The sequence below is a fragment of the Canis lupus genome, chromosome 5 (assembly GCF_048164855.1).
Source record: "Canis lupus baileyi chromosome 5, mCanLup2.hap1, whole genome shotgun sequence".
NCBI classification, from domain to species: domain Eukaryota; kingdom Metazoa; phylum Chordata; class Mammalia; order Carnivora; family Canidae; genus Canis; species Canis lupus.
The window spans coordinates 85,568,489-85,584,381 of NC_132842.1; the positions used below are offsets into that span (position 1 = coordinate 85,568,489).

The following is a 15,893-nucleotide window of genomic DNA, read 5'->3' on the forward strand; positions in this document are numbered from 1 at the left end:
TGCTTAGAGGGGAGTCTGTTTGAAGATTTTTTCCCTCTGCCCTTTCCCCGACTTGTATGTGTGTTCAAGCTCTCTAAAATGAATAAATCTTTTTTTTAAAGTAGACAATTTATATTAAATTCCCATATTCATAAGTAATTATTAGCATTTTATCAATTTGGTTTCATCTTATTACCTTTCCCCCCCATCTCTCCCCACACACATACACAAACATTTTTTTCTGGGGTGTTTTTGTTTTTTTTTTAAGATTTTATTTATTTATTCATGAGAGACACAGGCAGAGGGAGAAGCAGGCTCCATGCAGGGAGCCAATGTGGGACTTGATCCCGGGTCTCCAGGATCACACCCCGGGCCAAAGGCGGCGCTAAACTGAGCCACGTGGACTGCCCATTTTTCTGAGGTATTTTATTTTTATTTTTATTTTTATTTTTATTTTATTTTATTTTATTTTATTTTATTTTACTTTATTTTAATATTTATTTATTTATTCATTCATTCATTCATTCATTCATGATAGACGCACAGAGAAAGAGAGGCAGAGACACAGGCAGAGGGAGAAGCAGGCCCTATGCCAGGAGCCCGATGTAGGACTCAATCCCAGGACTCCAGGATCGTGCCCTGGGCCAAAGGCAGGCGCTAAACTGCTGAGCCACCCAGGGATCCCCTTTCTGGGGTATTTTAAAGCAAATAACAGATATCATACTTTTTCACCAATACTTTTCCCCCCATATAACCAAAATTACAAAAGTAAAAATAATTGCTTAATATCTTCTAATACTAAGTATTAGAAATAAAAGTATCTACAAAAGTAAAAATAAGGGATCCCTGGGTGGCGCAGCGGTTTGGCGCCTGCCTTTGGCCCAGGGCGCGATCCTGGAGACCCGGGATCGAATCCCACGTCGGGCTCCCGGTGCATGGAGCCTGCTTCTCCCTCTGCCTGTGTCTCTGCCTCTCTCTCTCTCTCTCTCTCTGTGACTATCAGAAATAAATAAAAATTAAAAAAAAAAAATTTAAAAAAAAAAAAAAAAAGTAAAAATAATTGCTTAATATCTTCTAATACTAAGCCTTCTTCAGGTGTCCTTGTTTGTCTTTAAAATGTCTTTTTATATTTGATTTATTTGAATCAGAATCCAGGTAAGGTTTGTACATGGCATTCAGTTGATATATCCATTTCTTCTATCCTCCCTTTTTCCCCCACTTTTTTTCATGCCACTTATTTGTGGAAGAAAACAGATCATTTGTCTTACAGAATTTCCCATTCTGGATTTGGTTGATTGTATCTTCAAGGTATCTTAACTTCTTGTAAACAAATTAGATTTAGTTGATTAAATTAAGATCCCTTCTTTTGGAGAGAAATACTTTATAGGTGGTACTGAATACTTCCTATTTCAACAGTTAGTCAGCAAGACTTTTGTAAATGATCCACTTTGAGTGATGTAAAGGTTAATCAGTGGGCTCAGGGACTATGATCCTGTGTTCCCCATCAGCCTTTCTCCTACTCATTTAGTGTTCATTGAAGATTGTTATTCTAAAATGATTTAATGATTTTAGATTGTAATTCTAAAATGATTATTTCATTAATGACTGGAAAGCTGTGATTTTCTAATTCTATTTCCTGGATTTATTAGCTAGCAATCACCTATAAAAACTTTATGTTGTCAGCTATTCAGTTAATCTGAAGTATAGTTCATGCAAGAAGGGCAGAATAAGTACGTGATTCTTTCCTTGTGTTTATCAGTGTTTTCAGCGTAATGAATCAACTCCCTTGCAACTCCTCAAAGGTGACTCAGGCACAACCCCTGCTGTTTAGGGAGTATCCTCATCAACTCATGGAGCTATATATAGTATTTCTGTTCATTGAAGGCACTATTCTTTCTCATGATCTAATTATCCCAGTCAGCCTGACTGTTGGGTTCTTTTTATATTGGCCAGTGGTCTTAATCTTTGATCGCTTTTTTGCTTTCTGGCAAAAAAAAAAAAAAAGCTATTCTGAGCTGTCAGGTACATTTCACTGAAGGCTGGGCATGGCCACTTCCAAGGAGCTGTAGTGTCTTGAAGTGAGAGATAGTAGCTAGAGACTGAGTTGGTGTGTTGGGTGCTCATTGCTACTGGTGTATCACTGTTTCTCAGCCATTCAGTGAACAGAACTAGAAATAGGTAATTTTTAGAAAGAGGAAAAATAAGTCATGATGTAGTTGCTGTATCTTGCAGAATACGTCCCTGCATGTATCTTGTATACATATAAATGGTATTAGTAGTAACAGTAAGATTTCTGAATGTAGTTCAAGGGTTTTTGATTTTTTTTTTTTTTTTTTTTTTTTTTTTTTTTTGTGGTTCTTAGTCTGTGTCCTTTGGAGATACACACCAAAATATTCTTTTTTTATTTTTTTTTTAATTTTTATTTATTTATTTTTTTAAATTTATTTATGATAGTCACACAGAGAGAGAGAGAGAGAGAGAGGCAGAGACACAGGCAGAGGGAGAAGCAGGCTCCATGCACCGGGAGCCCGACGTGGGATTCGATCCAGGGTCTCCAGGATTGCGCCCTGGGCCAAAGGCAGGCGCTAAACTGCTGCGCCACCCAGGGATCCCCACACCAAAATATTCTGTTTAAAGTCTCTTGAAATTCATCTTTGAGCGATTGTGCAACCAACTTGATTTATAGTTAAATTAGTTTCTGTTTATTTTCAGTTTTTAGAAATTTCTTTGAGGTTTTTCTAATATAACTTTTATTCTAGTTATGTAAGACATTAACATAGTTTCAGAGCCAAAACTATAAAATATGTTCAGTGATGTATAGTTTGTCTCCCCATCCAGATACCCTGTTTCTTCCTGTAGCATTTCCTATTGCTACTATAACAAATCCCCACCAATGTCATGGCTTCAAACAGCACAAGTTTATTATCTCACAGCTCCATAGGTCATAAGTCTGACAGAGGTCAAACTAAACAAAGTCAGGGTGCCATTGAGGCACAGTCTTTCCTGGAGGCTCTAAGGGAGTCCATCTCCTTGCTATTTCTGGCTTCTAGTGGCTGCCCACATTCCTTGGCCCTCTTTCTCTGCCTTTAGAGTCAGCAATAGTGCCTCTCTGATCCTTCTTTTACTGCCAGATCCAGCTCTCTGCGCACTGTCATCAAAGGTTCTCTGCTTTTAAGGGACAATCTCCATATGTCAAAGTCCTAAACCTAGATCATGTCTTGAGGAGTCCCCTTTGTTGTACAGGGTCATTTATTTGTGGGATCTAAGGTTTAGGACATAGACCTCTTTGGCCTACCTTTATTTTGCCTATACCTCACTTCCCCGTAAGGTAACCATTTGATCATTTTTCTATTTTATCTTTTCATTCTTTGTTTTTGAAAATGTAAAGAAATCCATCTTCCCTTGCCTTCCTTCCTCAGAAGAGAACTTAATGTAAACAATGTTGGGCGCCCCACCTTTTTTCCCTGTGACAGCAGCGTGTCCTGGAGTTTGTGCCATGGCAGCACCAGGATGCCTGCATTCCTTGAGAGGTGATGGCACTCCACTGTGTGGACAGCCATGTGACCTGTCCCTTTGGATGAATGTTTGCATTTTTTCCATTCTTTTGGTACTTAAAATGATCCTGTAAAAAAAGCTTTGTATGTACATCATTTTTACCTTTTTCTGTACTTGACTGGCCTTGCTTTTTACATTTATTTTATTTTATTTTATTTATTTTTTTGGAATCTGTATACCCTGTGTGGGACTTCAGCTCACAACCTGGAGGTCATGAGTCGCACGCTCCTCCGACTAAGCCAGGTGCCCCCTGATTTTTTTACACTCAGATCTTTGAGCTCTTTGGAATATGTGCCTCTGTACAGGATGAGGGATGGATTCATTTTGTCTTTTTCACCCTTAGATTTAGTCTCCCATCCCTAACTTTAATGCCTAATTTTAAAAATCAATCCATATCTTCATCCTTCTCCTGAATGACATACAAAACTTAGAATGATTGCTCAGGCTGTCTGCTTCTCTCTTTGTGGTATCACTTTTTTTTCCTACCTTTTTTTCCCTAGTTTTAGATCAAACTAAACATCATTGCTATTTTATGCACAGACATGCTTCCTGTCTCAATTCTCTGTGTTCTGTTTCCCCCTTCAGGGCTTTTTCCTAGGATCTTTATTCTTCTTTAGAATGAGGAACATTTGTGAGCATCCATCAAAGTAAACTCTCTGTTTCTGTGTATCTAAAAAAAAATGTGGGCAGCTCGGGTGGCTCAGCGGTTTAGCACTGCCTTCAGCCCAGGGGGCGATCCTGGAGACCCAGGCTCCCTGCATGGAGCCTGCTTCTCCCTCTGCCTGTGTCTCTGCCTCTCTCTCTCTCTCTGTCTCTGTCTCTCATGAATAAATAAATTAAATATTTTTAAAATAAAAAAATGTTTATTTCACCATCATTTAAAATCTTGATTTAGCTAAAGGATACGATTCTGGGTTCTCCTGCAACTGTAGATAAGATCCCACATTTTCTGATTTTTTTTTTGTTGTTGTTGTCATTGAGAAATCACGATTAACCTTTTCATTTCATAACCATTTCATTCACTTTTCTCAGTGGCTATTTCAGGTCCTCTCATTATATTTGTTGCCCCAAAGTTGCAATTATTGTGTATCTAGATAGAGATTCTTTCTCACATCCTCTCTGGGATTTGTGGACTTCCTGAATATGAGAATTCCACCCTCTGTTTTTTCCTTCCAGAATTTGATTCACATGTAGAGCTCACTTTGTCCTTAATGTCTATTAGTTTCCTCTTTGTATTTTTCCTCTTGATCGATCTCTTGGAGATCCAGTCTGTATATTTCTTCACACCCCTTTTTGTTCATGAATCCTCAATTGTGTCTCAGTTGATGACCTGTCCTTGAGTTTTTAGTTTCAACTACATTTTTAAAAATATCTAAAGTTATACTAGGTTCTTTCATATATGCTTAGTATTTTTTGGTGGTATCCTATTCTTTACTCGTTATTTTAATTCTCACATTTATTTATTTAAGCACTTTATTTTATTTTATTTTTTAATTTTATTTATTTATTCATGAGAGACACAGAGAGAGAGGCAGAGACATACGCAGAGGGAGAAGCAGGCTCCCTGTGGGAAGTGCGATGTGGGACTCGATCCCGGGACTCTGGGATCACGCCCTAAGCCAAAGGCAGACGCTGAGCCTCCCAGGTGTCCCGATTTAAGCATTTTAAACAGATCTATTTTATATTTTTTATCCAGTAATTCCAATATATATTAAATCCTTGGTGGGTCTGATCCTGCTATTTATTGTTTCTGCTGAGTCACATGGGCAGTGGTCTGTCCTTATGTGTCTTATAATTTTGGATCATGTAGCCTATGCAGCTGGGCATTTCCTGGAGCAGTACTAGAAAATGTGCTCTCAAGTTGCATCTCTCCAGAGAAGACTTGCACTTGCTTCTGCCACATGACTCTTAAAAGAGAACTTTAAGTTAATTTCTTGACTTAAAGTTTCTCAGTCCACATAGTCAAATAACGCTCTAAACTCATACGGGAATGACCTAAAATTACAGGCTATTGGCGATGCCGTTTTTCCTACCTACTAGACTCCACATCAAGCCTGACAAATGTCTTTGTCTCCTTTTGCCAGTGGACAGATTTGGGGGTGGTGGGGGGGATGAGGTCACTATTTCTCTTAACACATAGCCCTCTGAAGGTCTGGTTTTCTGTGAAAGGTTTCCATTCTGATAACAATACAGTTATTTTTTATTGTTTATGCGTTATCTTTAGGCTTTTCATGGCAGAGACATCTAACCCACCATATTTTCAAGATCAAAACTCTGTGTTGTCCTTTTAAAATACTAATGTTCGGGGGGGGAAGAGGAGAAAAGCTTGTGGAAGAATCTAAGGGAGAAGAAATGAGGGGGCCGCTGGACTCTTTGCTGTGCAGAAGGCCCTTGCTGTGGGCATCTATCCTGTGGCTGCTGCAGGTGGCTTAGCACCGATGAGCTTCCCCATTACACCTAGTGCGAAATGACAGCAGGGGTCAAAAGGCTCTGTCCTTTCTGTCTCGTGGTTTTCCTGACCTCCCTGCCATCCCTAATGCCCTGCTTTTCCTCCAGCTTCGGTTTTCTACCTTCTTTCAGGTTTTGCATAACAAGAATGTAGCTAAAATCCATTATACTTAGTCTCACATCCCTTGACTTCTGGAATGTCCCCTTATAAAGACTATTTCGCAAAAACAGCATGATTTGATGAGGTGGCTCCCAAGAGGTAGGTAGGGATGGCTGTCCTGAGTTGAGTCAGACCTGTGCCATGGGATAGGCAGGTTCTGACCACCTTATAATTCACTGGCCTCCCTGTCTTTAGAGAATGTATCCACACTCCTTGGAGCCCAACCCTGTATGTCATGTGAGTCTCACCTCTCCAGGTAGTAAGTCTGTTACTTGCTATTTGGAACAACACTTTTTACTTATCCCTAACTTGCCCACGTTTCAAAATGCAGGTAAGAGTAGAAATATGTATGTTCACTGCTAAATTGTCCTTATTAATGAGGGGAGGCAGAGGCATAGAGAGCTATAAAAATCTTTCCAGGAGGGGGGTTTAGAATATGATTTGCTACTGCATATAATAAAATAAAGACTATACCATAAAGACCTCTTTAGCCAAGAAAGTAGCTGGATCACCTTTACTCAAGCCTTTTTATTCTGAGCCTGTTTTAGCAGAAGGCATGTCTTCTTATGCCTATACCAAATCAACCTGAATAGAATCTCCTTATCCCATCCCTCCCCCAGTTTGCTTACTGTCTTGGCTCACGGTTTCTTAGAGACCAACAATTTACCTAATGAACTAAGATCTGATTAATTGAGTTAATTACTGTAAGTGAACCACAATACCCGTCATATGTCACTGTATTTATTTAGAAAGTAAGTGGTAGTAAATTAGAACTGAAGAGACAAAAGATACATTTATAGTTGATGAAAAGTCTCGTGTCCATTGTGAAGTCTGAGTCACCCGGCAAATCCTTCGGTGGTAGCACTTGAGAGGCCTCACATCCCGCTGCTGGTGCTTCCCAGGGGTTCTCCACTTAATTTCAAGGGAGCCCGGAGACAGGTACTGTTATCTGCCTCTTGCCCCTGAACAGGCCCAGGGCAGAGAGGTTAAATGAAGGTCACAGAGCCGAGGTGGCATCATGGCTCTCGACGGCCAGTGTGGCCTTGCAGCCCTTGCAGCCCTTGCGGTGCGGTCAGGCTGGGGGCGGGGTGTAAAACCACTGAGAGTTGTTTCTAGTCCCCACTGCGATCACCGCCAAAGGGTTTCAGTCTGGTTTTTTTAAGACTTGATCTCAGAAAATGGATGTGGTGGAAACGGATTGCATAGCTGTGTTTGTTCCCACGGACTTCGGGTAACCCTGGGAGTTCTCCGTCATTCCTGATGCCAGCTCTCTGCCCTCTTCTCCGCTGCAGTTCCTGTTCCAGCAGCTGGGAATGTTGGTGTCCTTTGTGAAGAGCCACATCAGACCTTACATGGATGAAATAGTCACCCTCATGAGAGTGAGTACAAGTTAGTGCTTTGGCCGGTCCTTCAGTGTTTGGGTCAAGGCACCTGCAGAGGCAGGTTGGGAGAGCATGGACATTTTTGTCCTGGGTCTTCGTAAAGCTGTGACATCTGGAGTGTAAAATGTGGGACAAGGGTCCCCGGTGGGTGATGACAAGGGCGGGGGGCAGCTGCCACAGGCTCCAGCACCTGAGGTGTGAAGTCGGAGGAAAAGTCCTGAAGTTATTGTTTTGCCAGAAATAGACTCTCGAGTTCTTTGCCTCGCACACAACAAAGCAATTTCACTTTAATATCACAACAGTGCTTTACTGTTCCCATGAAAGCCTTCCTTCGTACGGCCCATAAAACCGTGGCCTTAAGAGAGGTTTGGGGATTAGCACTATTAAATATGATGAACTCCTGTCAGGCACTGAGGAGGAAGGCGAGGCTTTACCCCACCGCCTTCCAGAGCGTAAATGCCACCTTCCGACTGCAGCAGCACCCGAGGAAAGAGGAAAGGCTCCCGTCCCAGATTTTATAACCTGCTTTAAGCAGGTGCGGAAGATTCCCCGTCGTCGGTGGCAATATCGTTTTTCTGTCTGAGGAGGAGGCCTGCTTCCTGCTGTTCTGTATCATTTAAATGTCTCTGTTGGGAAGCTTGCTTTGCAGAGATGGCTGTGCCCTCAAAGAATTGGAAGACAATTCTTCCCTGATTTCTGCTCTTCTCTGCCAGCCCTTTGTAGTCAGCTGGAGGAAGCCGCAGGACTAAAATCAAAGTGGCTCACTTCAAAACTGGAACTTCCCTGAAACTGGGTCTCAGAACTGAAAAACTCCTGTCTGTACAAATAATTAAAACCGTGCGGCTCTCAGACTCCTGCCACGGAGGCCTCTGTCGAGCGCAGTGCTGGAGGGCTGCGGGCCGCGTGGGCGAGGGGCCAGGGGTAGCCAAGCAGCACCAATCAGAGACTTAGACCCCAGAAAAGGCTTCGGACCAAAACGTGGGAGTTTGAGACAGGGAGCTTCATACCTGCAAAACGCAGCTTTCATTTCCTCCAAGGTGGCTGAGGTGCACCAGGGGCTCTTCCTCTGACTGCCCATCCTGGGCATTTTAATGAGCACCCCTGAGCCTGGGATGAGAACAGCGATCCCTGGGCAGGCTGCCTGGCTTCTTTGAGGTAGAGAAGCCCCTGTAAGCAGCCAATAGTAATACAGTGGAGACGGCAAGCGGACTCTGTCCAAAGAAGGCAGAGTGCGGGCTAAGCGACTGCACATCAGACAAACTGTGGAGGTGTAACATCTCAAGTGTTTCTTTGGCAAAGGTTTTTATCTAGAGAAAATAGCCTTTTTCAGAGAGAATACTTCTCCCTCCAAGCAGAGGGAATGTTTTACCAGCATCTTTTAATATGGTTTTTACTTTCTAAACTGTTAGGATTTTTAAGACACTTTTTAAATAAAAATACTTCAAGCTTCTGTAAAGCCTTACTTCTGAGGAGTTCTGTCTTTCTTTTTTTAGTTGAGGGCCCCAAAGTATGAATATGCATGTGTTGCCATCATCATTAGGGCTTCTATCATCATCAAGTCTCCTTCTCTGGAGGTTTCAAACAAGGCAGTAGGCAAGTTTCTTTTTGAGTTGATTTGAAGTGACAGCTTTTCCTAGAGTCAGAAACTCAGACCAGTTTAGATACCGAGCCAGATCCTGTGGCCATTTGGCCCAGTTTTTATTTTGGTAACTTACGTGGAACATAACTTCGTGGGTATAGAAAAAGTACTCCTTTTGTGGCATTATCCAGGCCTGAAAATGATTTGGGACAAATGTCAGGCGCTACCTATATCTCGCAAAGTCTAAATCCAGAAAGGGCAGGAAACTTAACACTGGGATCACCCTCTGCTGGATACTGGATGGTACCCAAAGTAAAGAATCTACCGGAGGCAACCTGAGAGCCCCTCGAGTGAAGTAAACCATTCACTCACTCTGTAAACGTGTGTTTGGGTGGCTGGACTATGCCAGGTGCTGTGTGAGATTCTGGGGAGACAGAGGTGGCTCAGAGGGGCTTCCTGCCCTTAACTAGTTTACAGTCTAGTAGAGAGAAGGGGGCAAAGTGAAGTTCTTGCAGGTGCTAGAAAAGAGGGGGCAAGGGGACCCAGAGTATGTAACAGAACGGGAAAGCCCCCATAGAAGTGAGGCTTGAGCCGGGTCTAGAAACACAGGTGGGGCTTTAGCTGAGCAAGAGGAGGAGCTCTAGGCAGAGAACAGCACAAGCAAAGCACAGAGGAGTGGAGGAGCCTGGTGCTTTTGGTAAAATGCAGTTTAATTTGTACACTGTGACTATGAGCTAGGATACGAAGAGCCCTGGGGAGAGGAGGCCGGGGAAGGACTCCCTCCCGGGGCCAACTGCTCACTACAGTTTTGCTTCTTTGGGGCCATCTCCGTTCCTTACTTCTTAGTTCAGCAGAAAGGCACTTGGCTTCGCTTCTCACTCTTTTCCCTCTTCATAGGAATTCTGGGTCATGAACACCTCGATCCAGAGCACAATCATTCTTCTCATTGAGCAAATTGTGGTAGCTCTTGGGGGTGAATTTAAGCTCTACCTGCCCCAGCTGATCCCACACATGCTCCGCGTCTTCATGCATGACAACAGCCCAGGCCGCATCGTCTCCATCAAGGTGAGTCCAGAAAGGCGTCCTCTAGAGACGTTTCCAGCAGCTGTAAGAGTCCAGGGGTGATCAGCTAAGAGGCAAGCCCCTATTTTGAGTGACACAATGGTGCTCGAACCACAAGGTCGAATCCAAAGACTGCTAATACCCGATGCGTGCAGTTAACAGGATGTTTACAGCCAGTCCTCTCTTGATTGGCCGTATGTTTTATCTCCTTTAGTGGATTATTCTTGGTAACTGTTTTATCCTTGACCCATTCTCTCTGTTATCTAGCAACTGATTCTTTATCCATTGAAAGAAGCTCAGAGAAAGCAAAATAAAATGGGGAGAGTGCTACCAAAAAAAATGTAGCTCAAGACCACTTTTCAGAGTCCCCACAGAATTCGGAGTTACCCACACACTTGCCCCGCTCCATGTGCCTGGGTACTTGGTACCTGCCTGGGTCCTTGGTACCTGCCTGTATTTGTTCATCACTGGGCCTTTGCTCCCTCTTGCAGCTGTTGGCTGCCATCCAGCTGTTTGGTGCCAACCTGGATGACTATCTGCATTTGTTGTTGCCTCCTATCGTGAAGCTGTTTGACGCCCCGGAAGTTCCCCTGCCGTCTCGGAAGTAAGTACCTGCGCTTTGGGACTAAGTAGCCAGCAAGCTTTTCATGTTTTGTTGAAGATGTCCTTTTCTTTCTTTTTTTTTTTTTTTTTAAGAATTTTATTTATTTATTCATGAGAGACACAGAGAGAGGCAGAGACACAGGCAGAGGGAGAAGCAGGCCCCCTGCAGGGAGTCCGATGTAGGACTCGATCCTGGGGTCATGCCCTGGGCTGAAGGCAGACACTGAGCTGCTGAGCCACCCAGGCGTCCCAAGATGTCCTTTTCTTAAGTTTGCAGGCCATCTTTCCTTTTTTTTTTTTTTTTTTTTTTTAACCTCAGCTTCAGCTCTCTTTATTTAATCCAGATATGCCCCAGGTTTCTTGAGCTCTTAACCATCCCCATCCCACTGGGACATAGGTTGGATCCGTGTCACCTGGGATGCCTCCAATCCCTGCCTTTCCATTTGGTACTGCTTGTTAAGATAACCCTCAGCCATTTCTCATTTTTTGGGACCGTATATTAGCAATTACCGTGTGTCTGCGATTGTTTGTAGGGCAGCGCTAGAGACCGTAGACCGCCTGACAGAGTCCCTGGACTTCACTGACTATGCCTCCCGTATCATTCATCCGATTGTTCGGACGCTAGACCAGAGCCCGGAGCTGCGTCCCACAGCCATGGACACATTGTCTTCACTGGTCTTCCAACTGGGGAAGAAGGTGAGGCAGGAGTCCTAACCAAACATGCTCTTCCGCCTGGCTTGGGGAAGATGACTCTGTCTGTGAATGTCTCTACTTGTAGCTCCCAGCCATCGTCAAAGAACTAGGAACCTTTGCTTTTTTTGTTCCTTCATTTATTTAGCAAATATTTCTTGAGCCACCTCTGTGGGCTAAATGCTGTTCTGGGGTTAACATAACCTTGTTGTCCTCATGGAGCTTACATTCCAGTGAGGTATGGCTCATACACACAGTCTGTCTCGTCGAGCACAGAGTATGAATGGGGAGAGATGCTGTGTATTTAGGGTAGACAGCAAAGACCTCTTAATGAGTTGACATTTGACCAGAGACCTAAATAAAGGTCTGAGCCCAGAGAGTCGGATGCTGGCAGAAGGAGTAGCAGATGCAAAGGTGTGAGGAGGATGCTTGAAGGGTCCAGGGAACAGCAGGAACGCGGTGTGGCTTCAGAGGAGGCAGCGGGGAGACTGGGGGTGGGGAAGGCTTGGAGTTCTGGTCAAAGAGATAAGCTGGGGCTGGGGTGGGGCGTAGAGACGAGGTGCTGTAGACCAGTGGTTCCCAAATGTCCCCGGACAGGAGCTACATAGCTGGGAACCTGTTAGAAATGCATATTCTCAGGCCTGAGCCCAGACCTGAACCAGAAACTAGCTGTGGAGCCCAACAGTCTCTGGTTTCATAAACCCTCTGGGTGATCCTGACGCCCACAGAAATGTGCACATCACTGTTACGGGCTGTTACAAGTGCTTGGGCTTTTTCTCTGAACAGGACTAGAAGCCTTTGGAGGCTCTTGATCACAGGAGTACTGTGGTCTGACCCGGTGACTCACAGTGCTCTGTGAGGAACAGACTAGGCCAAGGGCGGGAGCAGAGAGCCATCACAGGCCATCATGGTAACCTAGACGAAGGTGATGGGGACTAGTATTGTAGCGGGGGAGGTGTGAGAGAGGTGATTCTCCTTAATAACACAGAGCCACCCAAACCCAGGAGAACTAGCTGGAACATAGCGGGGCGGTATTGTTTTTTCTGCTTCCCACGTTGCAGCGTAACGTTTCTGTCCTCTTCCCACTCCTTCAACAGTACCAAATTTTCATTCCAATGGTGAATAAAGTCCTGGTGCGACACCGAATCAACCATCAGCGCTACGACGTCCTCATCTGCAGAATCGTCAAGGTGAATTGCACTGATTTCTGTTCCAAAGTCCCGTTGTCTCTCCCCGTTAGTATTGGAGCATGTTTAGCTTTTTAGCTCTGAACTAACGATGGGCAAACAGTTTCTGTAAAGATAGCGAGTTTTTCTCAGCTCTGTAGGCAGCGTGGGCTCCGAGGCAGTGATTGGACCCCACTGTAGCCCTAAAGCAGCCGCACGTGCCTGGAAGATGGTGAGCCTGGCCGCCTGCCAGCGCTCTTTTACTTAGGGACACCACGGTGTGCCTCTCTAAAAGCTTGCACATGTTACAAAATATTAATTTTCCTTTGATTTTTTTTTCCCCCAACAATTTGAAAATAAACCCTTCTTGGCTCTCAGGCCAAACAAAGCCAGGCAGTGGGCCATTTGCCCTCCTTCTTGTAGCCCTTTGGTCATTGCCCACAGTTTTAGCTTCGCCAGCTACATGCTCATCCTACGGAGTTAATGCCATCAGTGACCTAGAGTGCCCAGCAACGACGGGTCTACAGGGGGGAATGATGCCCACCGTGCTTCATTTTGTCCATGCATGTAACTGTTTTACTTTTTTTTTTTTTAAGATTTTATTTATTCATTCATGACAGAGAAAGAGAGAGGCAGAGACACAGGCAGGAGAAGCAGGCTCTATGCAGGGAGCCTGTTGTGGGACTCGATCCCAGGACTCTAGGATCACACGCTGGGCCAAAGGCTGGCACTAAACCACCGAGCCACCCAGGGATCCCAACTGTTTTACTTCTTGTTGACATCCTGACTTTACCAGAAGCTGAGACCCTCCCAAGGTGTGAGGGTGTTTTCTAAACTGGGAGGACCTAGTGGAGTTGCAGGGTTTTTCTGTGAATCTCTGGTTGCAGGGATACACCCTTGCTGACGAGGAAGAGGACCCTTTGATTTATCAGCATCGAATGCTGAGGAGTGGCCAAGGGGATGCGTTGGCTAGTGGGCCAGTAGAAACGGGACCCATGAAGAAACTGCACGTCAGCACCATCAACCTCCAAAAGGCAGGTCCATGATTTCTGGGGGGATGAGGGGAGGCGCTTGGAGAGGAGAGCCCTGCCCCTCTCTTGTTCAGAACTCTTAGCTCTTACTGCCATCAGCTTAAAACAACCAAAGACCAGCCCAAGCAGTTTTCTGAAATTATATATACCATGAACTTAGGGTAGGTCATTTGGTCTTTTTCCAAGTGTCCAAATTACACATTTTTTAAATAAAGAGTAAGTGTAGAACAAAGTTTGAAGCTTCCTGGGAGCTTTGATAGTGGAATCCTTTGTTGCAAATAACGTTCTCATTTTTTTACGCGAATGGAGCAAAACCAGCGAGTCCCCTGGTTAGCACTGAGACTGGTGCCTCTCAGACTCTGTGACTCATGGGCTTATGGACTGCCGGGGGCTGGTGACAATGCTTGTTCTGACTTGGGTGGTCTGAGGTCAGGCCTACATTCTGCCTTTCTGCCGAAGCCCTAGGTAACACCAGTGCTACTGGTCCAGGGACCACACTCTGAGTGGTGAGCTCTGAGATCTTTGCAGGTAAATAGGAAGTTCTCTGTGCTGGCAAAAGCCCGGGATATAACCAACTCTCACTGTATGTGCCACCAGCCGTCCCCTTAAAACAGTTTGAGAGCATTGCTGGTAGATCTGAGCAGAGTAACCAGAGATATGTCACCGACTTTTAAATAAATATACCAGGTCTCTTAGTTTGCGCATTTTGCATTAGCGTTCGTGCTTCTGGCGACTGTGAGCAGCTCCCTGTGGTAGGATTCTTCCTTTGTTAGTAGTTAACCCACAGCGGTGACACTTCAGGATGGCCGTGGACCGAGCGATGGGCTGAGCGATGGGCTGGGCAGGGCTGGGTCCCTGCTGGCTCGTTCTCTTCTTTGGACCAAGCCTGTAAAGATTTGGACACAGAGCCCTCTGTGTGTGGCTGTGTGTGTGTGTGCACCACGTGCACACAGCTGGGGAACACGAGCTCATCGCTGACTATGGAGCCAGCCTTCCCCCCACGCCAGCAGCTGTGAAGTGCCAGCTCCCGAGGAGTGCTGGGGGATTTAAGAAGGAAGTGGTGAAAGACCCCGGGGGCAAGCGCATGCGCTTTCTCTGCGTGGGGCGGGCCACTGCTCGTCCAAGACTGCAGGAGGAGAAGGCCACCGGTCCTCCAGCGTCCCCGGGTAGCTGTTGAGGCCACCCGCTGACCCCTCACACTTCAGGGAGGGGCCAGGCAGAGAGGCCAGATGTACATTTCCACCCAGATGTTTTCTGCTTGCCCGGGTTCAGAGTGTCCTTCCAACCGGACAGCTGTCCACCCTCTTACAGCTCTGTCCTGCCTATTTTAGGAAACTCCCCGGTGGTCTGGGTTGCTCCCAGGAAGGTTTGCTTTCTGCCCAAGACTCAGTAAAAGAAGCGTGACCTTTGCCAAACAGAAAAAAGAAAGAGTCTCTAGTTTATCTCACCTGAGAGAACAGACCCAGCCCAAGAACCCTAAGCAGAATGTGCAGCTCTGGCTCTTGGCCCCGTTTGTGCTTCCACGTCCTCATGTGCTGGTAGCTCAGGTTGGGTGCAGTGACCGGTGTGAGCCGCTCAGAGTAACAGAGCCCACCTCGGTCATCCTTCTACGAGCTATGCTAACGGGAGTCACACGGAGAGAAGGCGGAGAAACCGTTCGTGTGTGCCTCCAGGGTGCCTGCCAGGACTTCGAGCACCTTTCCAGTCTTAGGAGAAGCTCTTCGGACGCCTCCTAAGTGAATAACCTGCCATCTATCCGCATGTGCCAGCGTCACCGCAGGAGGCAGTCACCTGTGGGCGGTGGCAGCAGGCAGCTGGCTGGTGTTGACACGGTTACCACGGAACCCGGAGGAGCGAGAATGGATCAGGCTTCAAATGAAAGAACAGCAGGGAAAGGTCCTGCAGTTGTCCATGAAGCTAAGGTTTCTGGAGACTTCTTTGCTACCATTTCTCAAGTGGCGACAATGTTAGTCCTGACAGCTGCCAGCGCTCGTGGAGTGCTTCCCGCGTGTCAAGCACTGATATGAGCACGTTACGCTTATCGACTACTCTACCCTTCACCCTGTGAGTTAGATGCTATCGTTACTGTCGACCTTCTGCAGATGTGGAGGTCGAGGCCCTGAAAGGTTAAGTGATTGGCCCAAAGTCAGCTAGTAAATGGTGGAGCCAGGATTTGACCAAGGTAGCATGACTGCAGAGCCCAGTCTCTTAACCACAGTGCTGAGCTGCATCTGCCTC

The 15,893-nt window shown here is 45.5% G+C and overlaps 1 protein-coding gene across 2 annotated transcripts in view; it reads left to right on the forward strand.

Annotated features, from left to right (window-relative positions):
* MTOR (mechanistic target of rapamycin kinase) overlaps positions 1-15,893 on the forward strand; it is a 120,163-nt gene that overhangs the window by 31,509 nt on the left and 72,761 nt on the right. For both annotated transcript variants that reach the window (XM_072828409.1, XM_072828410.1), the window contains exons 20-25: positions 7,435-7,521; positions 10,001-10,168; positions 10,657-10,769; positions 11,302-11,464; positions 12,556-12,648; positions 13,512-13,658. In XM_072828409.1, coding sequence (XP_072684510.1) covers positions 7,435-7,521; positions 10,001-10,168; positions 10,657-10,769; positions 11,302-11,464; positions 12,556-12,648; positions 13,512-13,658 — 771 coding nt within the window. The remainder of the gene's footprint in view (positions 1-7,434; positions 7,522-10,000; positions 10,169-10,656; positions 10,770-11,301; positions 11,465-12,555; positions 12,649-13,511; positions 13,659-15,893) is intronic.